The 21773-nt window shown below is 70.8% G+C and overlaps 2 protein-coding genes across 2 annotated transcripts; one reads left to right on the forward strand and one right to left on the reverse strand.

The window, feature by feature from the left end:
- Nucleotides 1-148: 148 nt before the first annotated feature.
- ZNF335 (zinc finger protein 335) lies at nucleotides 149-9468 on the forward strand. The gene is made up of 27 exons (XM_039910069.1): nucleotides 149-339; nucleotides 1391-1594; nucleotides 1917-2085; nucleotides 2243-2311; nucleotides 2412-2624; nucleotides 2823-2945; nucleotides 3036-3097; nucleotides 3152-3294; nucleotides 3482-3659; nucleotides 4855-4967; nucleotides 5055-5073; nucleotides 5158-5274; nucleotides 5363-5439; nucleotides 5528-5688; nucleotides 5846-6072; nucleotides 6169-6268; nucleotides 6368-6662; nucleotides 6744-6825; nucleotides 6916-7119; nucleotides 7208-7350; nucleotides 7713-7858; nucleotides 8184-8287; nucleotides 8555-8632; nucleotides 8714-8794; nucleotides 8972-9037; nucleotides 9118-9187; nucleotides 9281-9468. Exons 1-27 carry the CDS (start codon nucleotides 274-276, stop codon nucleotides 9397-9399), a joined length of 3429 nt encoding a protein of 1142 aa, XP_039766003.1. The 5' UTR covers nucleotides 149-273; the 3' UTR covers nucleotides 9400-9468.
- Nucleotides 9469-9537: 69 nt separating this feature from the next.
- PCIF1 (phosphorylated CTD interacting factor 1) lies at nucleotides 9538-21646 on the reverse strand. Its single transcript, XM_029048930.2, has 16 exons — nucleotides 21565-21646; nucleotides 19525-19669; nucleotides 18603-18727; nucleotides 18338-18472; nucleotides 14173-14300; nucleotides 13920-14074; nucleotides 13681-13828; nucleotides 13503-13586; nucleotides 13293-13392; nucleotides 13052-13214; nucleotides 12027-12202; nucleotides 11854-11940; nucleotides 11593-11777; nucleotides 10332-10425; nucleotides 10073-10248; nucleotides 9538-9932 (listed from the first exon to the last, which is right to left on the reverse strand). The coding sequence occupies exons 2-16, from the start codon at nucleotides 19646-19648 to the stop codon at nucleotides 9749-9751; spliced, it is 2064 nt and encodes a 687-aa protein (XP_028904763.1). The 5' UTR covers nucleotides 19649-19669; nucleotides 21565-21646; the 3' UTR covers nucleotides 9538-9748.
- Nucleotides 21647-21773: the final 127 nt, after the last annotated feature.

Raw genomic sequence — 21773 nt, forward strand, 5'->3', positions numbered from 1 at the left:
CCCGCTGGAGGAGGGGGACGCGACGAGCGCGGACCGTACCATTGTCGCGGGGGGCACCGAGCCGCATCAGTCGTTGAAGCCAAGGCCCGCCCCCCCCCCCCCCCCGCGGTGCCTCAGTTTCCCCCCCCCGCCCGGCAGCAGGGCGAGGTGGAGATTGCTGGGGCCCGGGCGTCGGGCCCTGGGTTCGAATGCCGCCCCTCGCCTGCTGTGTGACCTTGGGCCGGTCATTGGTCTGGAAAACGGGGCGCGCTGCCCGCCCCGCTGCGGCCAGGGATGGACCCTCAACGGATCGCGCCTTCCCAGCGCTTAGCACAGCGTTCTGCACCCCGGAAGCGCTCAGTAAATACGACGGGACGAATGAACGGACGAGCGAATGAATGAACGGGGCCGGGCTCCCACCCGATTTGCTTGGACCGCCCCCCAACGTTTAGCCCAGTGCCTGGCGCACCACGACGACGACGACGACAGGTGTTAAGCGCTGACAACGTGCCAAGCGCTGGGGGAGACGCGGGGTCACGCCGGCCCCCCCCCCCCCCGTCTCCCTCCCCATTTTGCGGACGAGGCCACCGAGGCCCGGGGAAGGGAAACGACCGGGTGGCGGAGGCGGGATTGGAACCCAGGACCTGCGGCCCCTGGTTCGGCGCCGAGCCAGCACCGCCGTTCATTAGAGTTATTCTAATAACCGAGACCCCCCCAAAGCCCTACCGTGGGCTCCCCTCCTCCAGGAGGCCTTCCCAGATGGAGCGGCAGGCGCCCGATAGATAGGAGGGAATGAATGAGTGGGCCTCAGTTTCCTCACCTGAGGCCTCCCCCCTCTTCCTCCGCTCCCTCCGCCCCCGGAGATACGTAAAGATCTTTCGATCGGTCCCCGGGTGGATCTCTCCGCGTGCGTAAGAGCTGCGATTCTCTTTATTTCTCTCGTTTCGATGCCCGTCTGCCCCCCCGCTTCTAGACCGTAAGCCCGGCGCGGGCAGGGGCGGTCGCTCTCCGCGGCCGAACCGTGATGACGGCGAGGGGGTCCGGTAGGCGCCCACTATGTGCCCAGCGCTGGTCCTTTCCAAGCAGCTCAGTACAGTGCTCCGCACAGAGGAAGCGCTCGATAAACGGCGGCCGGGCCGGGGAGTCGGAGGCCGCGGGGTCGGCCCCCGGGGCCGGTCCCTTGGCGTCTCTGTGCCTCGGTTTCCTCGTCCGGAAAAGGAGATGGAGACGGGCGGCCCGACGTATCCCGTTCACTCGTCGGGTCGTATCCGTCGGGGAAGAGCTACGCGCGGTTCGGCCCGACGACGGGCTCGCGGCCGGCCTCGGCCCGTAGCGAGCGCCGCGCGGATGCCGTCGCCACCGGGAAATAGGGCGGAGCGAACGGACCGAACGCCGTTTTCCTCCCCCCCAGGACGGTGAAGGCGTCGGAGGGCGAGGCCGGGGGCTCCCCGGGCGGGCGGCCATGGAGGACGACGAGGTGCAGAGCGGCAGCGACGCGGCCCGGCGGCCCGAGGGCGAGGAGGAGCCGTCGGAGAGCGGGCTGGGCGCGGGCACCTCCGAGGCCGCGTCCGCCGACGGCGGCGGCGCCGCCCCCCGGCCCGGATGCCGCTCCCCGGTAATCCGCACCCCGGGGCCGGCGGCGGGGGGCGGGGGGCGGCGCTCGCTACGCGCCGAGCGCTCGGGGGGGCCCCCGGAGGAGGTGGGCTCTCGGGAGGGCTTCGAAGAGGGGGAGCGTGCTAGGCCCGGTGGAGTGACTTGGCCGAGGTCACGCGGCAGACGTGCGGCGGAGCCGGGGATCGGAACCCGGGCCCGGGCTCTGCCCGCTAGGCCGAGCCCGCGGCGGGGTGTCGGCCCCGTGCCTCGGGTCCCCCGCCGTCCCTTCCCGGAGCCGGCGCTCACCGGGCGCCCGCCGCTCCCGTCCCCCGCGCGGGCCGCAGGAGGAGGCGTCCGCGAGCGGCCCCGGCCCGGACGCCGCCCGGCGGGGCTACCTGCCCGACTCCTCCCCCGTGGGCCCGGCCGCCCTCGCGTCCGACTCCGCCGCCTCCGACCTCGGCGCCGCCATCGACAGGATCATCGAGTCCACCATCGGGCCCGACCTCATCCAGAGTGAGAGCCGGGGAGGGGCCGGGCGGGGGGGGGGCCCGGGTGCGGAGCGCTGTCCTAGGCGCTTGGGAGAGGGCGGAAGACGTGATCCCCGCCCGCGAGGGGCCCGGGCGGCCCCGGCCCCCGGCGGGACCTCGACGGGCGTCCCTCCCTCCGGCAGGCTGCATCGCGGTGACCGGCGCCGAGGCGGAGACCACCCGGTACCTGATCCTCCAGGGGCCGGACGACGGTGAGAGGGCACGGGAAGCGGGGGGCCGGGGCGGGGACGGCCCGCCGGCCCCCGGGGGGGAGGCCTGACCCCCGCCGTGTCCGTCCCTCCCCCCCCGCAGGCGCCCCCGCGGGGTCCGGGCCGCCCGAGGCCCCCGCCGACGGGCCGACGTCCACCTCCGCCTGCCCGGGCCCCGAGGAGCCGGACCTGCAGAGCCTGGAGGCCATGATGGAGGTGGTGGTCGTCCGCCAGTTCAAATGCAAGCTGTGTCGCTTCTGCAGCACCAGCAAGCCGCCCCTCCTCAGGCACATGCGCCAGAGGCACTTCCGGCCGGGTGAGCGGCCCGGACCCCCGCACGGTGACCTCGGCTCAGTCACGTCCCCTCTCCGGGCCTCGGGGACCCCCGCGGACCCCCGGGCTGTGAGGCGGGGGGCCCGGGCCGTCCGCTCGTCCCTTTACCGACTGGGGATGGGGACGGGGCGGGGGGCCGGGACCGCCCCGTCCCGGGCGCTTACCGGCGGCTCCCCGGCAGCGACGGGGCAGAGGAGCGGGGGGCCTCGCAAGCGGGGGGCCGCGCCCCGGGAGGAGGACGAGGAGGAGGAGGAGGAGGAGGACGATGACATCGTGGACGCCGGGGCCATCGACGACCCCGAGGGTGAGGGGGCCGGGCGGCGGGCGGAGGGCGGGGGGGGGCCCGGGGCGGCCGCGCTGACCCCCCGTTCCGCCCCCCCCCCCCCCCCCCCAGAGGACAGCGACTACAACCCGGCCGAGGACGAGGAGGCCCGGAGCCGGCCCCCGGCCGCCCCCGCCGAGAGGCCCCGCCGCCGGCCCGGCCGGCCCCGCAAGCTGCCCCGTCCGGAGGCCGGGGAGGACGCGGCGGGGGCCCGGCCCGGGGACGCGGCGGGGCCCCGCGACGACCCCCCGGCCCCCGCCACCCCCCGCCGCCGCGGACGCCCCTCCAGCCGCCTCCTCGGCAAGAAGTACCGCAAGTACCCGGGACGCAGGTGCGTGGGGCCCCCCGCCCGGCCCTCTCCCAGGCGGCGTCCCCCTCCCGGTTGACGGGCGCGGCTCCGCCCGGGCCTCGATCCCCTCGTCCGGAGACTGGGGACGGGGGAGGAGGCCGCCGTCCGTCAGGCGAGCGGGGAGGGGCCGGCGCCGCGGGGGCGAGCGAGCCGAGGGTCCGTCCGGCAGGTGCTGCTTCAAGCCGCCCAAGCCGCCGCTGAGACCCCACCTCTGTCGCGTGTGCGGATCGCGCTTCCTGTCCGCCGAAGACCTGCTCTTCCACGTCAACTCCCACGAGGGCGGGGACCCCAACCTCTTCAAGTGTCTCCAGTGCAACTACCGCTGTCGTCGCTGGTCTTCTCTCAAGGTGGGGCCGCGGCACCCGCGCGGCCCGTCGCGTTGGCCGAGCGCTTCCCGGGCGCGACCCCCCCCCCCCCCGCCCCCCGACGCCGGGCCCGCGGGCCGGGCCGGGGAGAGCCGGGGCCGTGGGGGTCGGACGGCCCCGGCGCTCGGAACGGTGCCCGACCCCCGGCAAGCGCTTCGCGGACGCCGTCGTCGTCGTCACGATCCTCGGTCCGTCATCGTTCGGCGCCTACCGCGTCCCAAGCCCCGTCCTAAGCGCCCGGGAGGGCACGGGGTGACCGGCTTGTCCCCCGTCTTCACCCCCGTTTCCCGTGAGGTCCCAGAGAACGATGATGACGTTGGTATTCGTTAAGCGCTCACTATGCGCGGAGCAGCGTTCGAAGCGCCGGGGTAGAGGCGGGGTCATCAGGTGGTCCGCCGTGAGGCTCACGTCGAATCCCCCTTTACAGATGAGGTAACCGAGGCACGGAGAAGTGCAGTGACCCGCCCACAGTCACACGGCTGACGAGGGGCAGAGTCGGGTTCGGACCCAACGGCCTCCGACTTCCAGAGGCCCCGGGTCACCGGGCTGACGGGCGGCGGGGCCGGGATCTGAACCCGCGACCTCTGACTCCCAAGCCCGGGCTCTTCCCGCCGCTTCCCAAGCGGGTAGGGGAGGCCAGTGGGTCCCGGCGGACGCTCGGTAGATACCCTGACGTCCCGTAGGCCGTCGGAGGGGTCCGTTCCGGTCTCGGCGGCCCGTCCGGCCGCTCGGGGGAGCTCGGTAAACCCCACCGGTACCTACTAGACGTCGCGGCTTCCCCGCCCGGCGGGGGCCCGGGCGCGCGCCGCCGCGCCGTACGAACCGGCGCGGCGCGTGACCCTGGGCGGGTCGCTTTACCCGGCGGAGCGAGCCCGGGCTTGGGAGTCGCAGGTCGTGGGTTCGGATCCCGGCCCCGCCGCTTGGCGGCTGCCTGGCCGTGGGCGGGTCGCTTCTCTGCGCCTCAGTGACCGGGGAGATTGGGATCGGCCGTGAGCCTCGCGCGGGACCCCCTCCCCGTGACCCCGGAGCGGCGCCCCGCACGGCGCAGGCGCTCAACCCGTACCTTCGGGAGCATCGCCGTCGCTCCCCGTTGTCCGTCGGCAGCCACCTCTCCGGGGCTCGGACCGGGGGGCGGGAGGGGAGCGGGGGCCCCGAGCCTTCGCCGTCGCCCCTCCAGGAGCACATGTTCAACCACGCGGGGAGCAAGCCCTACAAGTGCGAGCACTGCGACTACTCCAGCGTCTACAGGAAGGACGTCATCCGCCATTCGGCCGTGCACAACCAGGACAGGTCCGGGGGGCCGGGCCGGGCCGGGGGGGAGCGGGCGGGCGGCCCGGGCCGGGGGGCCGGGCGCCGACGGCGAGTCTCGTCCCGCAGGAAGAAGAAGCCGGAGCCGGTGAGGCGGCCGGGCCCCGGGGCGGGGGGCGGGCGGCGGGCCCGGCCCAGCGGCCGCTGACCCTCTCCCCCCCGCGGCCCGCAGGCCCCGAAGCTCAGCTCCTTCCCCTGCCCCGTGTGCGGCCGCGTCTACTCGATGCAGAAGCGGCTGACGCAGCACATGAAGTCCCACAGCCCCGACAAGCCGCACATGTGCGACAAGGTGACCGGGGGGGACCGGGGGGGCCGGCGGGGGGCGGGGGAGGGTGGGCGCGGGGCCGCGGGGGGGCTGACGCTCCGGCCGCCCGCAGTGCGGCAAGTCCTTCAAGAAGCGCTACACCTTCAAGATGCACCTGCTCACCCACATCCACGCCGTCGGCCACCGCAGGTGAGGGGGCCGCGGGGGGCCGGGCGGGGGCCGCGGGCCGCCGCGGGCGCCCGCCCCACCGCCCGCCTCCGCGCCTGCCCCCGGCCAGGTTCAAGTGCGAGTTCTGCGAGTTCGTGTGCGAGGAGAAGAAGCAGCTGCTCAACCACCAGATCGGCCACGTGAACGACAAGCCCTTCAAGTGCGGCTTCTGTCCCTACCGCACCTTCCGCGAGGACTTCCTGCTGGCCCACGTGGCCGTCAAGCACACAGGTCGGGCCCCCCCCGCGCGCGGGAAGCGCCCCGGGAGTACCGGCGGGGGGCCGGGTCGCCGCCCCTCCCCCGGGCCCCGGCGGACCCCGGCGCCCGTCCCCCCGCGCCGCCCGTGACCGCGGCGGCGGCCGCCTCCCCCCCCCCCCGTCCCGCGCAGGGGGCAAGCCCTTCGGCTGCGAGTTCTGCCACTTCAGCACGCGGCACAAGAAGAACCTGGGCCTGCACGTACGGTGCCGCCACCCGGGCAGCTACGAGGACTGGGCCCGGCGCCACCCCGAGGAGCCGCCCGCCGCCCGCCGCCCGCGCCGCCCCGTCTTCTCCCCGCAGCAGATCGAGGAGCTGAGGCGGCGGCACGGCCGGGCCTCGGCCGCCCCCGCCGCCCCGGAGGTGCGCCGGCGGGCCGGGGGCGGGGGGGGTCCGCGTGAGGGGGCCGCCGGCCGGTCCCCCACCCCCCCCCGGTCTCACCGCGTCCCTCCTCAGGCCCCGCCGGAGACCGGGCCGGTCCCGCGGCCCCCCGAGGACCCCCCCCCGCGCCCGGACGTCCCGGGGGCGGAAGGCGCCGCCGTCATCTACCGGCAGGGTGAGGCGGCGGGCGTCCGGCCGGGGGGGCGGCGGGCCGGGGCCCGGGGCGGGAGGGGGCGGGTGGCCAGCGGCCCGGCCTCCCTGTCGTCCCCGCCAGGAGCCGGGGAGGCGGCGGCGGCCACGCGGACGGCCCTGGACCTGCTGCTGAACATCGGCGCCCGGCCGGAGGCCGGGGGCGCCGCGCTGCAGGTGGCGGTGGTGAAGGCGGCCGGCGGGGACGACCCCCCGGCCCCCGCCCGCCTGCTGACCCCGCGTCCGGCGGGGCCCGGCGCCGGGCGGGCGGAGGGCGGGCCGGACCCGCGGCCGACGGCCCTCGCCGCCGCGGCCCTGCCCGGCGGCGGGTACGGCGTCCCGGCCGCCCCGCCGCCGGCCGACGACGGGACCCCGTACAGGTGAGGGGGCGGGCCGGGGGGCGCCCCGGGGCGGGGGGGGGGGGGCCGGCGGGGCTCCCCGGTGACCGTGCCGCCCCGCAGCGCGGAGCCCCCGGCGGAGGCGGCCCCGGCCGACGCTCCCGGAAGCTCGGAGGCGGACGGCGCCCGTCTGCGGCACCCGGAGGTGAGAGGGCGTCCGCGGGGCTCGGGGCTCCGGGGGGGGGGGGGGAACCTCGGCCCGCCCCCGGCTCACCGGCGGCGTCTCCCCCCGCAGCCGGGCGCCGAGCCGGCGTCCTCGGCCGCCGCGCCCGCCGCCCCCTCACCCCCGTCCTCGGCCAAGAAGTTCTCGTGCCGGATCTGCACGGAGGGCTTCTCCAGCCGCGCCGAGATGGAGAGCCACAAGCGGGCCCACGCCGGGCCCGGCTCCTTCAAGTGCCCCGACTGCCCCTTCGCCGCCCGCCTGTGGCCCGAAGTCCGGGTGAGGCCCCGGGCCGGGGGACCGGGGGGGACGGCGGGAGGCCGGGGACCCCCGTGACGCGCCCCCCCCGTCCCGCCGTCGCCGCCAGGCCCACCTGAGGCAGCACGCCAGCCTCCGACCCCACCAGTGCGGCCAGTGCAGCTTCGCCTCCAAGAACAAGAAGGACCTGCGGCGCCACGTCCTCACCCACACCAACGAGAAGCCCTTCTCCTGCCACCTGTGCGGGCAGCGGTGAGGCCCGGGGGGCGGGGGGGGGGGGGGCGGGGGGCCCGACCGACGGAAGGGGACCCGAGGCCCGGGGGGGGCGGTGACTCGGCCGAGACGCGCGGTTGAGCCGGGATTGTTTATTAATTATATAATACAATGAGCGGCGCCTTCATGTATATTATATAATTATCAAGAACGGCCTCGGCCGCGCGCGTGCGCCGGCGACGCCGGACGGTAGTCTCCCGGCGTCCGGCATCCCCGATCTCCAGAGGGGGGGGAACCGAGGCCCGGGGGAGCCGGGCGACTCTCCCGAGGCCGCCGGGATCGGGGCCCTCCGGCTCCAGCCCGCCCCTCACGTGGACCCCTCGCCCCTCCCCGGGTCCCAGCTTCAACCGGAACGGCCACCTCAAGTTCCACATCCAGCGGCTGCACGGCCCGGAAGGGAAGAGCCGGGAGCCCCCCGGGCCCGCCGGACCCCCGACCCGGACCATCATCCTCAACGGGGACGAGGACGCCCTGGCCACCCTGCAGAGTAAGGCACCTCCCCGCCCCAGGCGGGCCACGGGCGACCTCGGGCCGGTCGCCTCCACCTCCCCGGGCCTCGGTTTCCTCCTCCGGACGGAGACACCCCCCCCCCGGCCCCCCGCGGGACGGGGATCGGGTTCCGACCTCCCCGGCCCGTCTCTCCCCGGGCGCCGGTAACGGGCGCGTTCCTTAAACGCTCGCTACGGGCCAAGGGCCGGGAGGGGTGTGAGCCGACGGGGTCGGACCCCCGTCCCGCGCGGGGTGATGATCTCCGGCGGCGGCGGGCGGGGGGTCCGGGGCCGCCCGCCCGACGCCCCCCGTTCCGTCCCCAGGCGCCCTGCAGGCCGGCCAGGCGGTGCTCACCCCCGAGAGGCTCCAGCAGGCCCTGGGCCAGGACCACATCATCGTGGCCCAGGAGCAGGCGGTGACCGACCAGGTGAGGAGGCCGGAGAGAGGAGGCTGAGGCCGGAGGAGGAGGCCGGGGGACGAGGGCTAGGAGGCCAAGGCTGGGGGAGGCCGGAGGAGGAGAAAGAGGAGGCCGGGGGAAGAGGAGGCCGAAGCCGGTGGGATCCGCGGCCGGCTCGGCCCGCGGCGGGAGGCCGAGGAGACCGGAAGCCGAGGGCTAGGGGGCCGAGGCTGGAGAAGGCGGGGGGGGGGGGGCGGGGGGCGACTCCGGGGCTGGAGCCGGCTCGTCCCCCGGCAGGAGGAGACGGCCTACATCCAGGAGATCACCACGGCCGACGGCCAGACGGTCCAGCAGCTCGTGACCGCCGATAACCAGGTAGGGGCCGCCCCCGGGGCCGGACCCCCGTCCCCGTCCCCACCCCCGGATCCCGCTCCCAACCTCCTCTTCGGTGGCCAGGTGCAGTATATCATCTCCCAGGAGGGCATGCACCTGTTACCCCAGGAGTACGTCGTGGTACCCCAGGGACACCACATCGAGGTAAGCGCCGGGGGCCTCCCGCGCCCCCTCCCCCTCCGGAAGCCCGGCGTGGGCGGGAACCGGCCTCGGTTGCCCCGTCCGTCGGTCCCGTCGTATTCCACGGACGGAGACGGGGTGGGGGGGGGAGACCGCGAGCCGGCGCCGCTGGGCCCGGTGCCCGACCGACTCCGCCCCCAGGTGCAGGAGGGCCAGATCGCCCACATCCAGTACGAGCCGGCGGTGCCGTTCCTGCCGGAGCCGCAGGTGGGGAGGGGCCGGGAGGGGGAGGGGAGGGGGCCGGGCGCGGGCGCCGGCGGCCTCACGCCCTCCTTCCCCCGCCCCAGATCCAGTACGTGCCCGTGGCGCCCGGGCAGAGGCTGGTCACTCAGGCCCAGCTGGAGTCGGCCGTCACGGGTGAGCCGGGGGGGGGGGGCCGGGGGGGGCCGGGGGGGCCGGGGGTTCGGGGGGGGCGCCCGGGACCCTGACCGGGCCCGGGTCTCCCCGCAGCGGTGGCCGACGCCGCCCGGGAGCTGTTCGGCGCCGAGGAGGAGGAGGGGCCCGACCCGGTCCGCCGGCTGCAGCACCAGGGCGTGGAGTACGACGTCATCGCCCTGACGGACGGCTGACCGGGGGGTCGGGGCCGCGGCGGGACCCCTCCGCTTGCCGTTTCGGGAATAAAGGCGGAAGGCCGAGGACCGCGGTGTCGGTTGAGCGCGGGCGGCGGCCGCGGGCCCGGCTCCGCCGGTCGCTCCGGGCCTCGGTTCCCTCGTCTGGAAGACGGCGATGGGGCACCGTGAGCCCCACGGGGGACCGCCCGACGACCCCCGCTGTCGTGAGGGAGCCGAGCCGGGGGCTTCCGTCCTTCCCCCGCCGCGCCCGCTCGGGGGTTTCGGCGACGTCTTCTTCCACGGCGGCCGGCTCGGGGGACGGGGCGGGGGGGGGACGGGGCTATTCGCGGGGGCCGCGGGCCCGCGTCTAGGCGGGGGTGGTGTCCCGGCTGGTGCTCTGGTCGCGGTCCTTGGGGCGGGGGGTCGCCCGGTGGTAGGCGGCGCTCAGCTCCTCCAGGCGCTCCGGGGTGGGCTCCCACTTGGCGAAGCCGGCCTCGTTTTGCAAGAAGACCACGGCCGTGTTGTGCACCGCCTTGTAATGCATCTCCTCCCTGCCGGACCGACGGGGCGGCCGTGAACCGACGGGGTGGGGGGGGATCTACCGAGCGCGCGGGGCGCCGGACCCCGTCTGCGTCCCCCGGGGGAGGGGACCGGGGCCCCGGGGGGGGAGCGAGGCGAGGGGGGCACCCACTTTTTGCAGATGTGCTGGGAGCCGCTGCGATACTCGTGGTCGAAGGCGGGCAGGACCAGCTGGTGCCGTTTGAAGCGGCTCCGCTCCATGCGGGTCAGGGCCGGCGTCGGGGGCTCCCGCCATTCGGGGATGAAGACGATGAAGGACAGCGGCTCCGGCGAGCCTTCCAGCAGGCTCTGAGAGAGACGCGCCCGGGGTGAGGGGGCCGCGCCCCCTCCGGACCCCCCGCCGCCCCCCGGCCCCCCGGGCCCCCGCGCACCTCGAAGTGGGAGACCATGGCGTCCATCAGCTCCTCGCAGAACGGGGGGTTGGCCTCGAAGGACCCGCTCAGAGGAGAGAAATCCAGGCACGGCCTAGCGAGTCGGGGACAGGCCACCGTCAAGCATCCGCGCCATTTATCATCATCAACGATCCCGACGGCGACGGCGGTTGAGGGCTCGCTACGGGCCGAGCGCCGTTCTGAGCGCTGGGGGAGACCCCCCCCCCCCCGTCCCGAGGGGCTCGCGGTCTCAGATCCCCCTTTTCCAGACGAGGGCCCGGGATCAGAACCCGCGTCCTCTGACGCCCGAGCCACGCTGCTCCTGCTCATTATGGCGGCATCGGTCGAGCGCTTACTACGCGCCGAGCACCGTCCTAAGCCCTGGGGGGGGGGGGGACGCGGGGTCACCGGCCGGTCCCGCGGGAGCAAAGTGGCGGGGCCGGGATTAGAACCCGGTAGGCCCGTTCCCCGCCTGCGAGGAGCCTGCCGGCCGCTTTACGGCTCCAGTACGTTCCGAGAGGCCTTCCCCGACTCCGCCCTCCCCCTCCCCTCCGTCCCTCGCCGCTTCCGTCCCCCCGGAAAAGAGGCCCTGAGAGGCCCTGGCGGAAGTGAAGCGGGGGTGGAGTCCGAGGTGGCGGGTCCTATTCCCGCCTCCGCCACGTGGCCGCTGCGTGACCCCGGGCAAGTCGCCTCACTTCTCCGGGCCTCGGTTCCCTCCTCGGGTAGACGGGCGGGGGTGGGGCCCGGGAGCCCCGTGGATGACCCCGGATCTACCTCGGCGCATAGAACGGTGCTTGGCCCCCAAACCAAAATTATTATTGCCGAGTGCTCCCGGGGCGGTACCCGGCGCTCAGAACAGTGCGTGGCACGAAGCGGGCCCTTAACGGATATCACGGTTATCATCGTCATCGAGTGCTTCCAGAGCGGGGCCGTGTCCGGCGCTCAGAACAGGGCCTGGCACCGAGAAGACCCTTAACAGATGCAATCATCATCGCTACGAAGAGCTGCCGGAGCGGGGCGGTACCCGGCGCTCGGAACGGTGCCTGGCACCGAGAAGGCCCTTAACCAGCGCCACGATGATTATTATTATTATTATTATTAAGGGCTTCCGGGGCGGGGCGGGATCCGGGGCTCGGAAGAGCGCCCGGCGGGTAGCGCCCGTCACCGTCACGGTTCCGACCCTCCCCGCCGCCCTACCGTCCTCCCCCGGGGCCGCGGGGGCCGGCGAGGGCCCGGGGGGCGCGCGCGGGGCCCGGCTCACCCCCGGGAGCCGAAGTAGCCGTCCGTGTCCGGGAAGGCCGAGCAGTACTGGCGGAAATAGCAGTTGAGGGGCGAGGCGAAGCACTCGAAGCTGACGCCGAAGAGCCGGTGGAGGGCTTCGAACACGGCCACGGGCAGGGCCCCCTGTAAGCCCGTGCCCTCGTACAGCCCCACCCCGAACATCACCTGCGGACGGGACGGACGGGTGGGCGGCCGCCCCCTCCCCGGCCCACCCCCCGGCCCGGCCCGGCCCGGCGTCTACCTGGTAGCGCCGGAGGAGGCACCAGACCCGCGGCAGGAAGCGCTCGAAGGCCGAGTCGTCGACGCAGCTGTAACGGTAGAGGAGCCACTGCGGCCCCGAGGGAGCCGGGGGTCAGCGGGGCGCGGGGAGGGGGGCCCGGCGGGGCCGCCCGCCCGCCCGCCCCCGGCCCTCACCAGCTTGCTGAAGTAGCTGCGGCTGACGCGGACCATCTCGCCCTTGTAGCGCACGACGCAGGCCACGTGGCTCTCCATGTGCAGCTCCGCGCCGGGCAGGGGCGGGGAGGGAACCGCCAGCCGGACCGGATAGCAGTACACCAGCCGTTCCTCCACCTCGCCCGCCTCCACCTCCTCTGCCGAGACCGGGGGGGGGGGGACGGACGACAGAGCCCGCCTCAGGCCCCGGGTCGGCCCCCCCGAGGGCGTCCGCCGCCCGCCCGGCCGGACACGACGCGGGGAGCCGACCCCGGGGCCGCCCTACGAGGGGTGGGGCCTCCGTTTCCTCGTCCGGTCGACGGGGACGGGAGGGAACCCCGAGGGGGCCGCGTCCGGTCCCGTCGCCCCGCGCCCGCCGTACGGCAAGGGACGCCGGGTCGCTCCGAGGGTTCGGGCGATAAGAGGAACGTACGGAAGGGCCACGGGCGGTCGCGGACTCGGGTCCGGGCCCCGTCCCCCCTTTCCCGGACGAGGGAGCCGAGGCCCAGAGAAGCCGGGTGACCCGGGTCCTTCCGCCCCTCGCGGGGGCCTCGGCCGGGGGGCGGGAAGGGCAAGGCCGACCGCGGGGCCCCGACCGGCGACCCTCTGGCCTTCCACGTCCGGGCGGCCCGCGCCGGCTCCTCGGGACCGACGGCAGGGCCCGGCCGCTCCATCCCCAGGCGGCGCCGGCTCGGCGGAGCCCGCCTCGCTTCTCCGGCCCTCCGGAAATCGGGGACGACCCCGCGGGTCCCGCCTCTACGCCCGCGCTCGGGACAGCGCCGGGCCCGGAGGGAGCGCTTGAAGAATACCCCCGTCACCGCCCCGGCAGATGTACGATTCCATTTCCGTCAACGCCGGTCTGCGTCGAAGCGTCCGCGCGCTCCTATTCGCCTCTCCCGACGCCAGCCCGCCGCGGGCGGGGACCGGCTCCCTCCGTCGCCGCACCGTACTTCCCGGGCGCTCCCCGGGGCCGACCGGGCGGGAGGGGACGGGACCCGGAGCCGTACCCGAGATGTTGTTCTCCTTGAGGATGGCCAGGTGCCGCTCCCGGATCCGCTTGACGTACTCCAGGGAGATGTGATAGATCTTGCTGCAGATGCCCTCCACCGAGTCCTTGGCGGCGGCCGACACGTGGGGGCCGCACTGCTTCCGCAGATGCTCCAGCCGGTCCTGCGGGACCCCGCAGGCCGTCCCGACGCGCTCCCCCGGCGGCCCCCGCCCCCCTCGGCCTCGCGCCGCCCCCCTCACCATGTAATCCTCCTTGGAGGCGGAACTATCCTTCCTCAGCCAGCTGAAGGTGTCCTCCACGTTCCACTTCACCACCTTGCGACTGTCCGGGGAGGCGCTCCTGGGGGGCGACGGGGCCGATCGGGTCTCCCCCCTCCCCTTCCCCCCGCCGCCGGCCGGGCCCCCCCCCCCCCGCCCCCCGGGCCCCCCCGGGGCGGGGGCCGACCCCACCTGGACTCGATGAGCCGCTTGGCGGCCTCGGCGTACTTGAACAGCAGCCTCTTGGCTTCTTCCCGAAACTTGATGCGGGACAACCTGCGGGCGGCACAACGGACGGGGTTCCCCGGGCCCGGCGGGACCCTCCCCCGGCCCCCCGCCCCCCCCCACGCCCCGGGGGGCGGGCCCGCACCTGATGGGAATGTCGTTCATGATCTCTCGGAACATGGAAGGGGACACCACCGGCTCGCAGTCGCTGGGCAGCAGCGGGTCCGTCCCTTTGTCGACGACCTTGCGTTCCAGCATCCAGCGGTTGAAGGACTCCCGGGGAGGCTCGATGCCTGGGGGAGGCGCGCGCGGGACCCGTCAGGGGCGGCCGGGGGGCCGGACGGGACGGGGGGGCCGCGGGCGGGCACGGGGAGGCCGCTTTACCCTCGCGCTGCTGGCAGAGCTCGCGGTAGTGCTGACGCAGCTTGAGGATGAGCTGGGAGCGGAGCAGCTCCACCTCCGGGTGAGGGGGCAGGGCCTCCGACGGGCCCCGCTGCTTGATCACCGCGTTGGTGGGGATGTCCAAGTCCCAGTAGACCCTGGCGGGGAGGGGGCACGGGGGGCCGTCGGCCGGGGCCCGGGGGGGGCCGGGCGGGTCCCCCGTCCCCCCGTCCCCGTCCCGCGGCCCCCGGCTCACTCGGTGGGTCGCAGGAGAGCCGCCTGCTGCTTGTCCTCGGCGGCCGCGCTCCAGCCCTTCGGGGTCGGGGGCCCGGGCACCGACGGGGAACCGGGCACCGGCTGGGCGGGGGGCCCGGGGGCGTCCACCTGCGGAGACACGGACACGGCCCCGCTCGGCGGCCCGTCCCGCCCGTCCCGCCCCCTCGGCCTTCTCCTCCACCCCTCTCTCGTCCGACCCGCAGCTCCCTCCCCTTTCTCCCCGGCGGACGACGGCCCCGCCCGCCTTCCGAACCTCGAAAAATCACACCTCCTCCGGGAGGCCCTCCCCCTGCCCACATCCTCCCCCTAGCCCGGCATCCCCTCCCCCTCCACGGTCACCCGTTCCTTCGCTCGGTCGCGCTTCCCGAGCGCTCACGGCGGGCAGGACGCTGCGCTGAGCGCCCGGGGAGTGCGATCCGGCCATCGGGAGAGACGCTCCCCGCCCACAACGGGCTCGCGTACGCCGGGCCGCCGCCGACTCCACCTTCGGAGCCCTTTAGGGTCCCGTCTCCTCCAAGGGGCCTTCCCGGATCGAGCCCTCCTTTCCCCGGTTCCCTCTCCCTTCTGCGCCCGGGACCTCGGGACGCCCGCCGGTCGCCCCGTCCCCGCCGCCGAGGCCCGCCGGTGCACCCCGTTCGCTTGGATCCGCCCCGCCGCTCGGTGATGATGATGATAACGTTGGTATCTCTGTTAAGCGCTTACTATGCGCAGGGCACCGTTCTAAGCGCCGGGGGAGATACGGGGTCATCGGGTTGTCCCGCGGGGGGGCTCACGGTCTTCATCCCCATTTGACACTGAGGTCCGGAGAAGTGAAGTGACTTGCCCACAGTCACACAGCTGACAAGTGGCAGGGCCGGGATTCGAACCCAGGACAGTACGTGCCACATAGCAAGTCCTTAACGAATACCACACGTGATTAAATCACACGTTATCGGTTATTTATTCCTAGTAACGTCGGTCTCCCCTTCTTGACTCTAAGCTACAATTACATACTACTTACTAATTATATATTAAAGAAATTATTCATATTACTGTCTCCCCCTCTAGACTGTAAGCTCATAATTAGATATTATAGATGACTTATTTGTTCATATTAATGTCTGTCTCCCCCTCTGGACTGCATGCTCATGATGAGCTATTACAGATTAGTTATTCACGGTAACGTCTGCCTTCCCCTCTAGACTGTGAGCTCATAATTATACAAGTTATTTATTCATATTAATGTCTGTCTCCCCCTCTAGACGGTGAGGTCATAATTAGATGTTACCGATTACTTATTCACATTAATGTCTGTATTCCTCGAGACCGTAAGCTCACAATTACACGAGAGATTACTTATTTATTCATATCACTGTCTCCTCCTCTAGACTCTAAGCTCACAAGTAGATCTTGCAAATTACCAATTTCTTCCTATTAACGTCTGTCTTCCCCTCTACACTGTAAGCTCATAATTAGATATTACAGATTATTTATTCCTATTAGTGTTCGTCTCCCCCTCTGGACTGCAAGCTCATAATTAGATATTACAAGTTGCTTGTTTATATTAATGTCTGTCTTCCTCTAGACTGTGGGCTCATAATTAGATATTACAGATTTTTTATTCCTATTGGTGTTCGTCTCCCCCTCTGGACTGCAAGCTCATAATTAGATATTACAAATGACTTATTTACATTAAGCTCATAATTAGATATTAAAGATGACTTATTTATTCCTATTAATGTCTGTCTCCCGCTCTAGACTGCGAGCTCATTAGATATTAGAGATTACTTAGTTATTCATATTAACATCTATCTCCCCCTCTGGACTCTAAGCTCATAATTAGATATTAATAATAATGTTGGTATTTGTTAAGCGCTTACTATGTGCAGAGCACTGTTCTAAGCGCTGGGGTCAACACAGGGGAATCAGGTTGTCCCACGTGGGGCTCACAGTCTTAATCCCCATTTTACAGACGAGGGAACTGAGGCACAGAGAAGTTAAGTGACTTGCCCACAGTCACACAGCTGACAAGTGGCAGAGCTGGGATTCGAACTCATGAGAGATGACTTACTCATTCCTATTAAAGTCTGTCTTCCCCTCTAGACTGCGACCTCGTAATTAGATAATACGGATGACTTATTTATTCATATTAATACGTCTCCCCCTCTAGACTGCAATAATTTGATACTGCATATTATTTGTTCATATTAATGTCTCTCTCCCCCTCTAGACTGTAAACTCATAATTAGATATTACAGATTACTTTTTCACATTAACGTCTGTCTTCCTCAAGACTTGTAAGCTCATAATTACAAATATTAGAGATTCCCAATTTATTCCTATTAATGTCTGTCTCCCCCTCTAGACTGCGAGCTCATAAATAGATAATACAGATGACGCATTTACTCATAGTAATACGTCTCCCCGTCTAGAATGCAAGCTCACAATTATTCTAAATTACTTCTCTGTTCACGTTAATGTCTGTCTCCCCCTCTAGACTCTAAGCTCGTAATTAGATATTACAACTTATTCACATTAATGTCTTCCTCCAGACTGTAAGCTCATAATTAGATATTAGAGATGACTTATCTATTCCTATTAATGTCCGTCTCCCCCCCCCCAGACTCCGAGCTCATTAGATATTAGATTACTTATTTATTCCTATTAACGTCTGTCTCCCCCTCTAGACCGTAAGCTCGTCGTTCGACATTAGAAATTATTTATTTATTCCTATTAAAGCCCGTCTCCCCCTGCAGACTGCGAGCTCATAATTTCATATTGCAGGTTGCTCATTTCTTCCCATTGACGTCCGTCTCCCCCTCTAGACCGTGAGCTCGTAATTAGATATTAGAAATTACTTTTTCATTCACATTAACGTCCGTCTTCCCCTCTAGACCGTAAGCTCGTCGTGGGCAGGGGACTCGTCCGCCAATTCTGTTGTATGATGCCCTCCCGGGCGCTCAGTACGGTGTTCTGCCCCCACTGATCGCTCGACAGATACGACTGAGGGGCTGGCTGATCCTTAAGAGGACGTGGGTTCTAATCCTGGCGCCGCCGCTTATCGGCTGGGTGACTCCGGGCCAGTCACTTCCCTTCTCTGCGCCTCAGTTCCCTCATCTATAAAACGGGGATGAAGACCGGGAGCCCCACGTGGGACAACCTGACTACCCTGTATCGACCCCAGCGCTGAGAACGGTGCTCGGCGCAGAGTAAGCGCTTGATAGACACCGTTGTTATTATTTCCCTTATTTTTCATTTCTTTTCACATCCTTCTCCCCATCTAGACCGTCAGCTCTTTCTGCGGGCGGGGATCGTAACCCTGTGGTGCCGTACTCCCGGGCGGTCGGTACAGCGCCCTGCACCCAGACGCGACGTGGGCGATCTCGGAAGCTCTGACCGATGACTGATTCGGGGGTCGGCGCGCACCGGACGCTCAGTAAGTACCCTCGACCGATCGACGCGGGGTCGCGACGCGCTCGACAGAGGCGCCCGACGACTGATCGACGCGGTGCTCGGCCCGCAGTGAGCGCTCAAAGGGTACACCTGACGACTGATGCACCGCCGGGCACCCGGGAAGCGCTCAACGAATACGGCGGACGACTGGCTGTCGCGGTGCTCGGCACACGGCCGGAGCTCGTATAACATCTCTGACCGGCTGAGGGCTCGGGACCCGGTAACGGCTCGACGGACGCGGTGGAGAGCGTGGCTCGGGGGGAAGGGCCCGGGCCTGGGGGTCACAGGTGGTGGGTTCTAATCCCGCCTCCGCCCCTTGTCAGCCGCGTGACCTCGGGCGAGTCGTTTCACCTCTCTGGGCCCGGGTGACCGCATCCGTCAAACGGGGATGGAGGCCGGGGGCCCCACGGGGGACGACCCGATGACCTCGTATCTCCCCCGGCGCTTGGCCCGGAGCGAGCGCTTGACGAATGCCAACGTCATTATTATTTTAGGAGGGTTCCGAAGCCCCCTCCCCAGAGGCGCTCAGTACGGCGCGTTGCGAAGGGAGCGGGCGCTCGGGGCGGCGGCGAGCATCCGGCAGGGGCTCCCCAGACGCGCCCCACGGGTCGCTTCACCCCCTTCTCCTGCCCTCGCCGACGCGCAGCGCTCCGCGCCAGGTGGGCGCCGGAGGAATCCCCCCCCCCCTCCGCCCGGCTCCGGCCCGTCCCCACCTTGGGCTTCTTGAGGCTGTTTCCGGCGGGCTGGATCTCTTCCGAGAGCCTCCTCTTCCCGGGCTTGTCCGCGGACGCGTCGCCCGCTCCGGCGTCCGGGGGCAGCGGGGCCGCGTTCAGCCCCAAGGGGTCCGACTGGGGAGGAGGGGGCAGGGGGCCGGCCCGGCACCGTCACGACCGGCCGCGCCGGCCCGGGGCCCCGGCCGGACCCTCCCGCCCGTCCCCCCGAGGGGCGTCGAGGCCGAGCGGGAGCGGGGACACTCACGATGACGTCGTGCTGGCCGAGGACGGGCACCTCCCACAGCGACTGGTTGGTGAAGCGGTTGAAGTAATAAGGACGGGCCTCTCGCCGGCTCCAGCACTTCTCCCAGCCGGCCTGCACCAGCTCGTCTGGGCCGGGGGGTGGGCACAGGGGGGCTCAGCGGGGTCGGGGAGGACGCGCGAGGGGCCTCCCCGCCCTCCCACCGGCCCCCGGGAAGAACAGCATCGTCGTCGGACGCCGGCGAGCGCCTGGGGCTCCCGGGCCTCGTCCCCGTTTTCCAGAAGAGGGAACCGAGGCCCGGAGGAGGGGAAGCGCCTCGCCCGAGGTCGGGATCGGCCCGGGAAGGCGGATCCAGCGGAGGGGTGGGCCGCCGGCCTCCGACCCCCGGGAACCCGGACCCCGGGATCGGGGGGGAGCGGCGCGGGACGGGAAGGGCCGGCCGGCCCAGCCCGGCTCCGCCGTCGTCATCCCGATGCCGTCGTCGGATCATCGAAACCGACGAGCGCGATCGTTCATCGCATCCGGCAGGCTTCTGCTCCGCGTCGAGCGCCGCGCTAGGCGCCGGGGCGGAGAGAAGGCGAGCAGGCCGGACGCCGTCCCCGTCCCGCCGCTCTTTCCGCCCGGCCGCTCCGGGGTCTCGGGCGGGTCACCCGGCCTCACGGGGCCTCGACCCCCTCGCCTGGAAAACGGGGACTGGAAACCCGGTTTCCCCTCCCGGGGGCCGGGGACCGGGGCTGACGGCCCGCGGTGCGCGGCACGGGGTCGGCGCCTCGCGCCCGCCGCCGTCAGTAACGGGCGACTCTCATCCCAGGCCCGGTTCCCCCGGCCGCAGGCGGCTGAGGCGGCCGGGGACGGCCCGCGGGCTTTGCCGGGGGCGCCGCCCGCCGCCCGCCGCCCTCCGCCCGCCCCGGGGCGGGGGGGATACCTGGCAGATCCTGCACCAATCGGACGGGTTTGGGGGAGCTGGGCTGGCTCTGATTGGAGGTGCCGGGGCTGTGGCCCACGAGAGACGCTTCGTCCCGGGGGCTGCCTTGAGTCTCATTGGCCATCTCTCAGCATCTGCGCCGGACCTGACAGGAGGACAGTCGTCACCTGGGCTGCCCACCCCACCCCCCCAACCGCCTCCCCACCTCCCCGGGGGCCTGTCTCCCCCCGCCAGCCCCGTTCATACACACACACACACCCGACGGGGGGGAACGGGGAGGCCCGGGCCTCAACACCCGGGGACCCCGTCACCGCCCTCCGCGACCCCATGCTGAACCCGCAGCGGCCTCGCCCGGGTGGAGGGGAGCGGAAGGAGGGGAGGAGAAAGGAGGGAAAGAAAGAGGAGGGGAGAGGGGCAGCGGGGAAGGGAAGCAGCAGAGGGGGCGGGAGAGAGAGGACAGGGAGGAGGGGGAAAAGAGGAGAGGGAGGAGAAAGAGGAAAAGGAGCGGGAGAAGGGGAAAGAGGAAATGGAGGGGAAAGGGAGAAAAGAGGAGAGGAAAGAGGAGAGGGAGGAGGAGAAAGAGGGGAGGAAGGGGAAAGAGAGGAGAGAGAGGAGCATGAAAGGGAGGAGGAGGAGGAGGAGGAAAAAGGAGAGGGAGAAGGGGAAAGAGGAAATGGAGGGGAAGGGAGGAAAGAGGAGAGGAAGAAAAAGGAGGCAGAGGACGAGGAAGAGGAATCAGAGAGGAGGATGGAGGAGGAGAGGAGAAGAAAGGGAGGAGAGGAGGGGGGAAGAGAGGAAGGGGAGAGACAGGAGATGGAGGAGAAGAAAGAGGGGAGGGAGAAGGGGAAAGAGGAAAAGGAGCAGGAAAGGGAGAAGGGGGAGGAGGAAAAAGAGGAGAGGGAGGAGAAAAAAAGAGAGGAGAAGGAAAAAAAGGGAGAGAAGGGGATGGAGAGGGAGGAGAAGGAGAGGAGGGGAAAAGAGAGGAAAGGACGGAGAGGGTGCTTTGCGCACAGTAGACGCTCAATAAAAACGACTGAACGAACGAGGAGGGGCAGGAGGAGGAGGAGGAGGGCATCTATCCACAGTTCCGATCATTCTCCTCAGAGGCCCCAAGCCTTGTGAGCGGCCTTCTCCCCGGCGAGGAGGGGAGGCGGGTAAGACGCCTCCCGGCCGGGGTGGGAGCCGGGGGCCGGGGGGGATCGCGGAGGGGCGGGCGGGGACCCCTCGATTTTGGTAGCTGGAGAGGGCGGGGGGCTCGCTGGAAGCAAAGGGAGGGCCTCGGCCTCATCCTACGGTCGGCGAGGCCCGGAGACGTAGGTTCGCGGGAGCCTCGCCGGACCTTCCCGGGCGTCTAGTACGGCGCCCCGCCCCCGGGAGGAGCTCGACAGATGCCACCGATGGACGGCAGCCTCCCCGAAGGCGGGGAATCCCATCCACCTCCCGCGGGCGCGCTCCACAAATCCTTCTGACCGGCTGCCGCGCGATAAGGCGCGCCGCACGCGGCGAGCACCGGCGACGGGACTCCCCGAGACCCTCGGCACAGCGCCCTGCACGCCGCCGGGGCGCCATAAACACCAGGGACGGACTGGGCTTTCCCAAGCGGTCGGCCGCGCGGCGCACCGACGGGGCTCTCCCGAGCGCTCCGCGCCGGGCGAGGGCCGGATAAAAACCCCGGATCCCCAGGGCCGGCGGGCCGATCCTCTCTTTCCCGGCGCGTCGGGCGGCGCCCGCCGCGGTCCCTCGGTCACGTGCGAGCGCTCGCCGCGCGCGGACGGCGTCGGGCGCTCACACCGCGCCCGGCGCCGTCCGCCGGGACGGTCCGAGGCGGCGACGGAGACGAGCCCCGCCGCGAGGCGGGCGCCCCGAGGACGCGGGGTCCGCCCCGGCTCTCCGGCGGGACGGCGCCCGGCCCGACGACCCCGGGGCCGTTCGTCCGGTCCTCTCTCCCGGGCTCTAAGTGCGGGCGCCGCGCCGAACGCTCGGGCGCCGTCGAGGCCCGAGGCCCGTGGGTGGGGCTCCCCGGGGGCGCTCAGTAAGTACCCCCTGTTGGAGGTGCGGGTCTCTGCGGGCTCGGGGCTGCGACTAAAGGGGGGGGGGGGGCGTTGTCCGGGGCCCGGGCCCCTCCCCCGGGGCGGGGCTGTGCTGGCGGGGGCGGGTCAGCGGCGGCGGGGGCGGGGCGCCGGCATCCTCGGGCCCGGGGCTGCGGAGGGAAAACACACAGAAAAGATGGTCAAGGGGGGGGGGACCGG

Source organism: Ornithorhynchus anatinus, chromosome 21, assembly GCF_004115215.2.
Source record: "Ornithorhynchus anatinus isolate Pmale09 chromosome 21, mOrnAna1.pri.v4, whole genome shotgun sequence".
Lineage (NCBI taxonomy): Eukaryota > Metazoa > Chordata > Mammalia > Monotremata > Ornithorhynchidae > Ornithorhynchus > Ornithorhynchus anatinus.

Bases quoted from the DNA above. Each gene is read 5' to 3' on its own strand.
- ZNF335 (XM_039910069.1), top strand. From the start codon at position 274: ATGGACCCTCAACGGATCGCGCCTTCCCAGCGCTTAGCACAGCGTTCT. The intron at 2,625-2,822 runs GTGAGCGGCCCG...GCTCCCCGGCAG, and splicing joins CCAGAGGCACTTCCGGCCGG to CGACGGGGCAGAGGAGCGGG. The intron at 9,188-9,280 runs GTGAGCCGGGGG...GTCTCCCCGCAG, and splicing joins GCTGGAGTCGGCCGTCACGG to CGGTGGCCGACGCCGCCCGG.
- PCIF1 (XM_029048930.2), bottom strand. From the start codon at position 19,648: ATGGCCAATGAGACTCAAGGCAGCCCCCGGGACGAAGCGTCTCTCGTG. The intron at 12,203-13,051 runs GTACGGCTCCGG...CGGTCTCGGCAG, and splicing joins CAAGGAGAACAACATCTCGG to AGGAGGTGGAGGCGGGCGAG. The intron at 11,778-11,853 runs GTAGACGCCGGG...TCCCGTCCGCAG, and splicing joins GCCTCCTCCGGCGCTACCAG to GTGATGTTCGGGGTGGGGCT.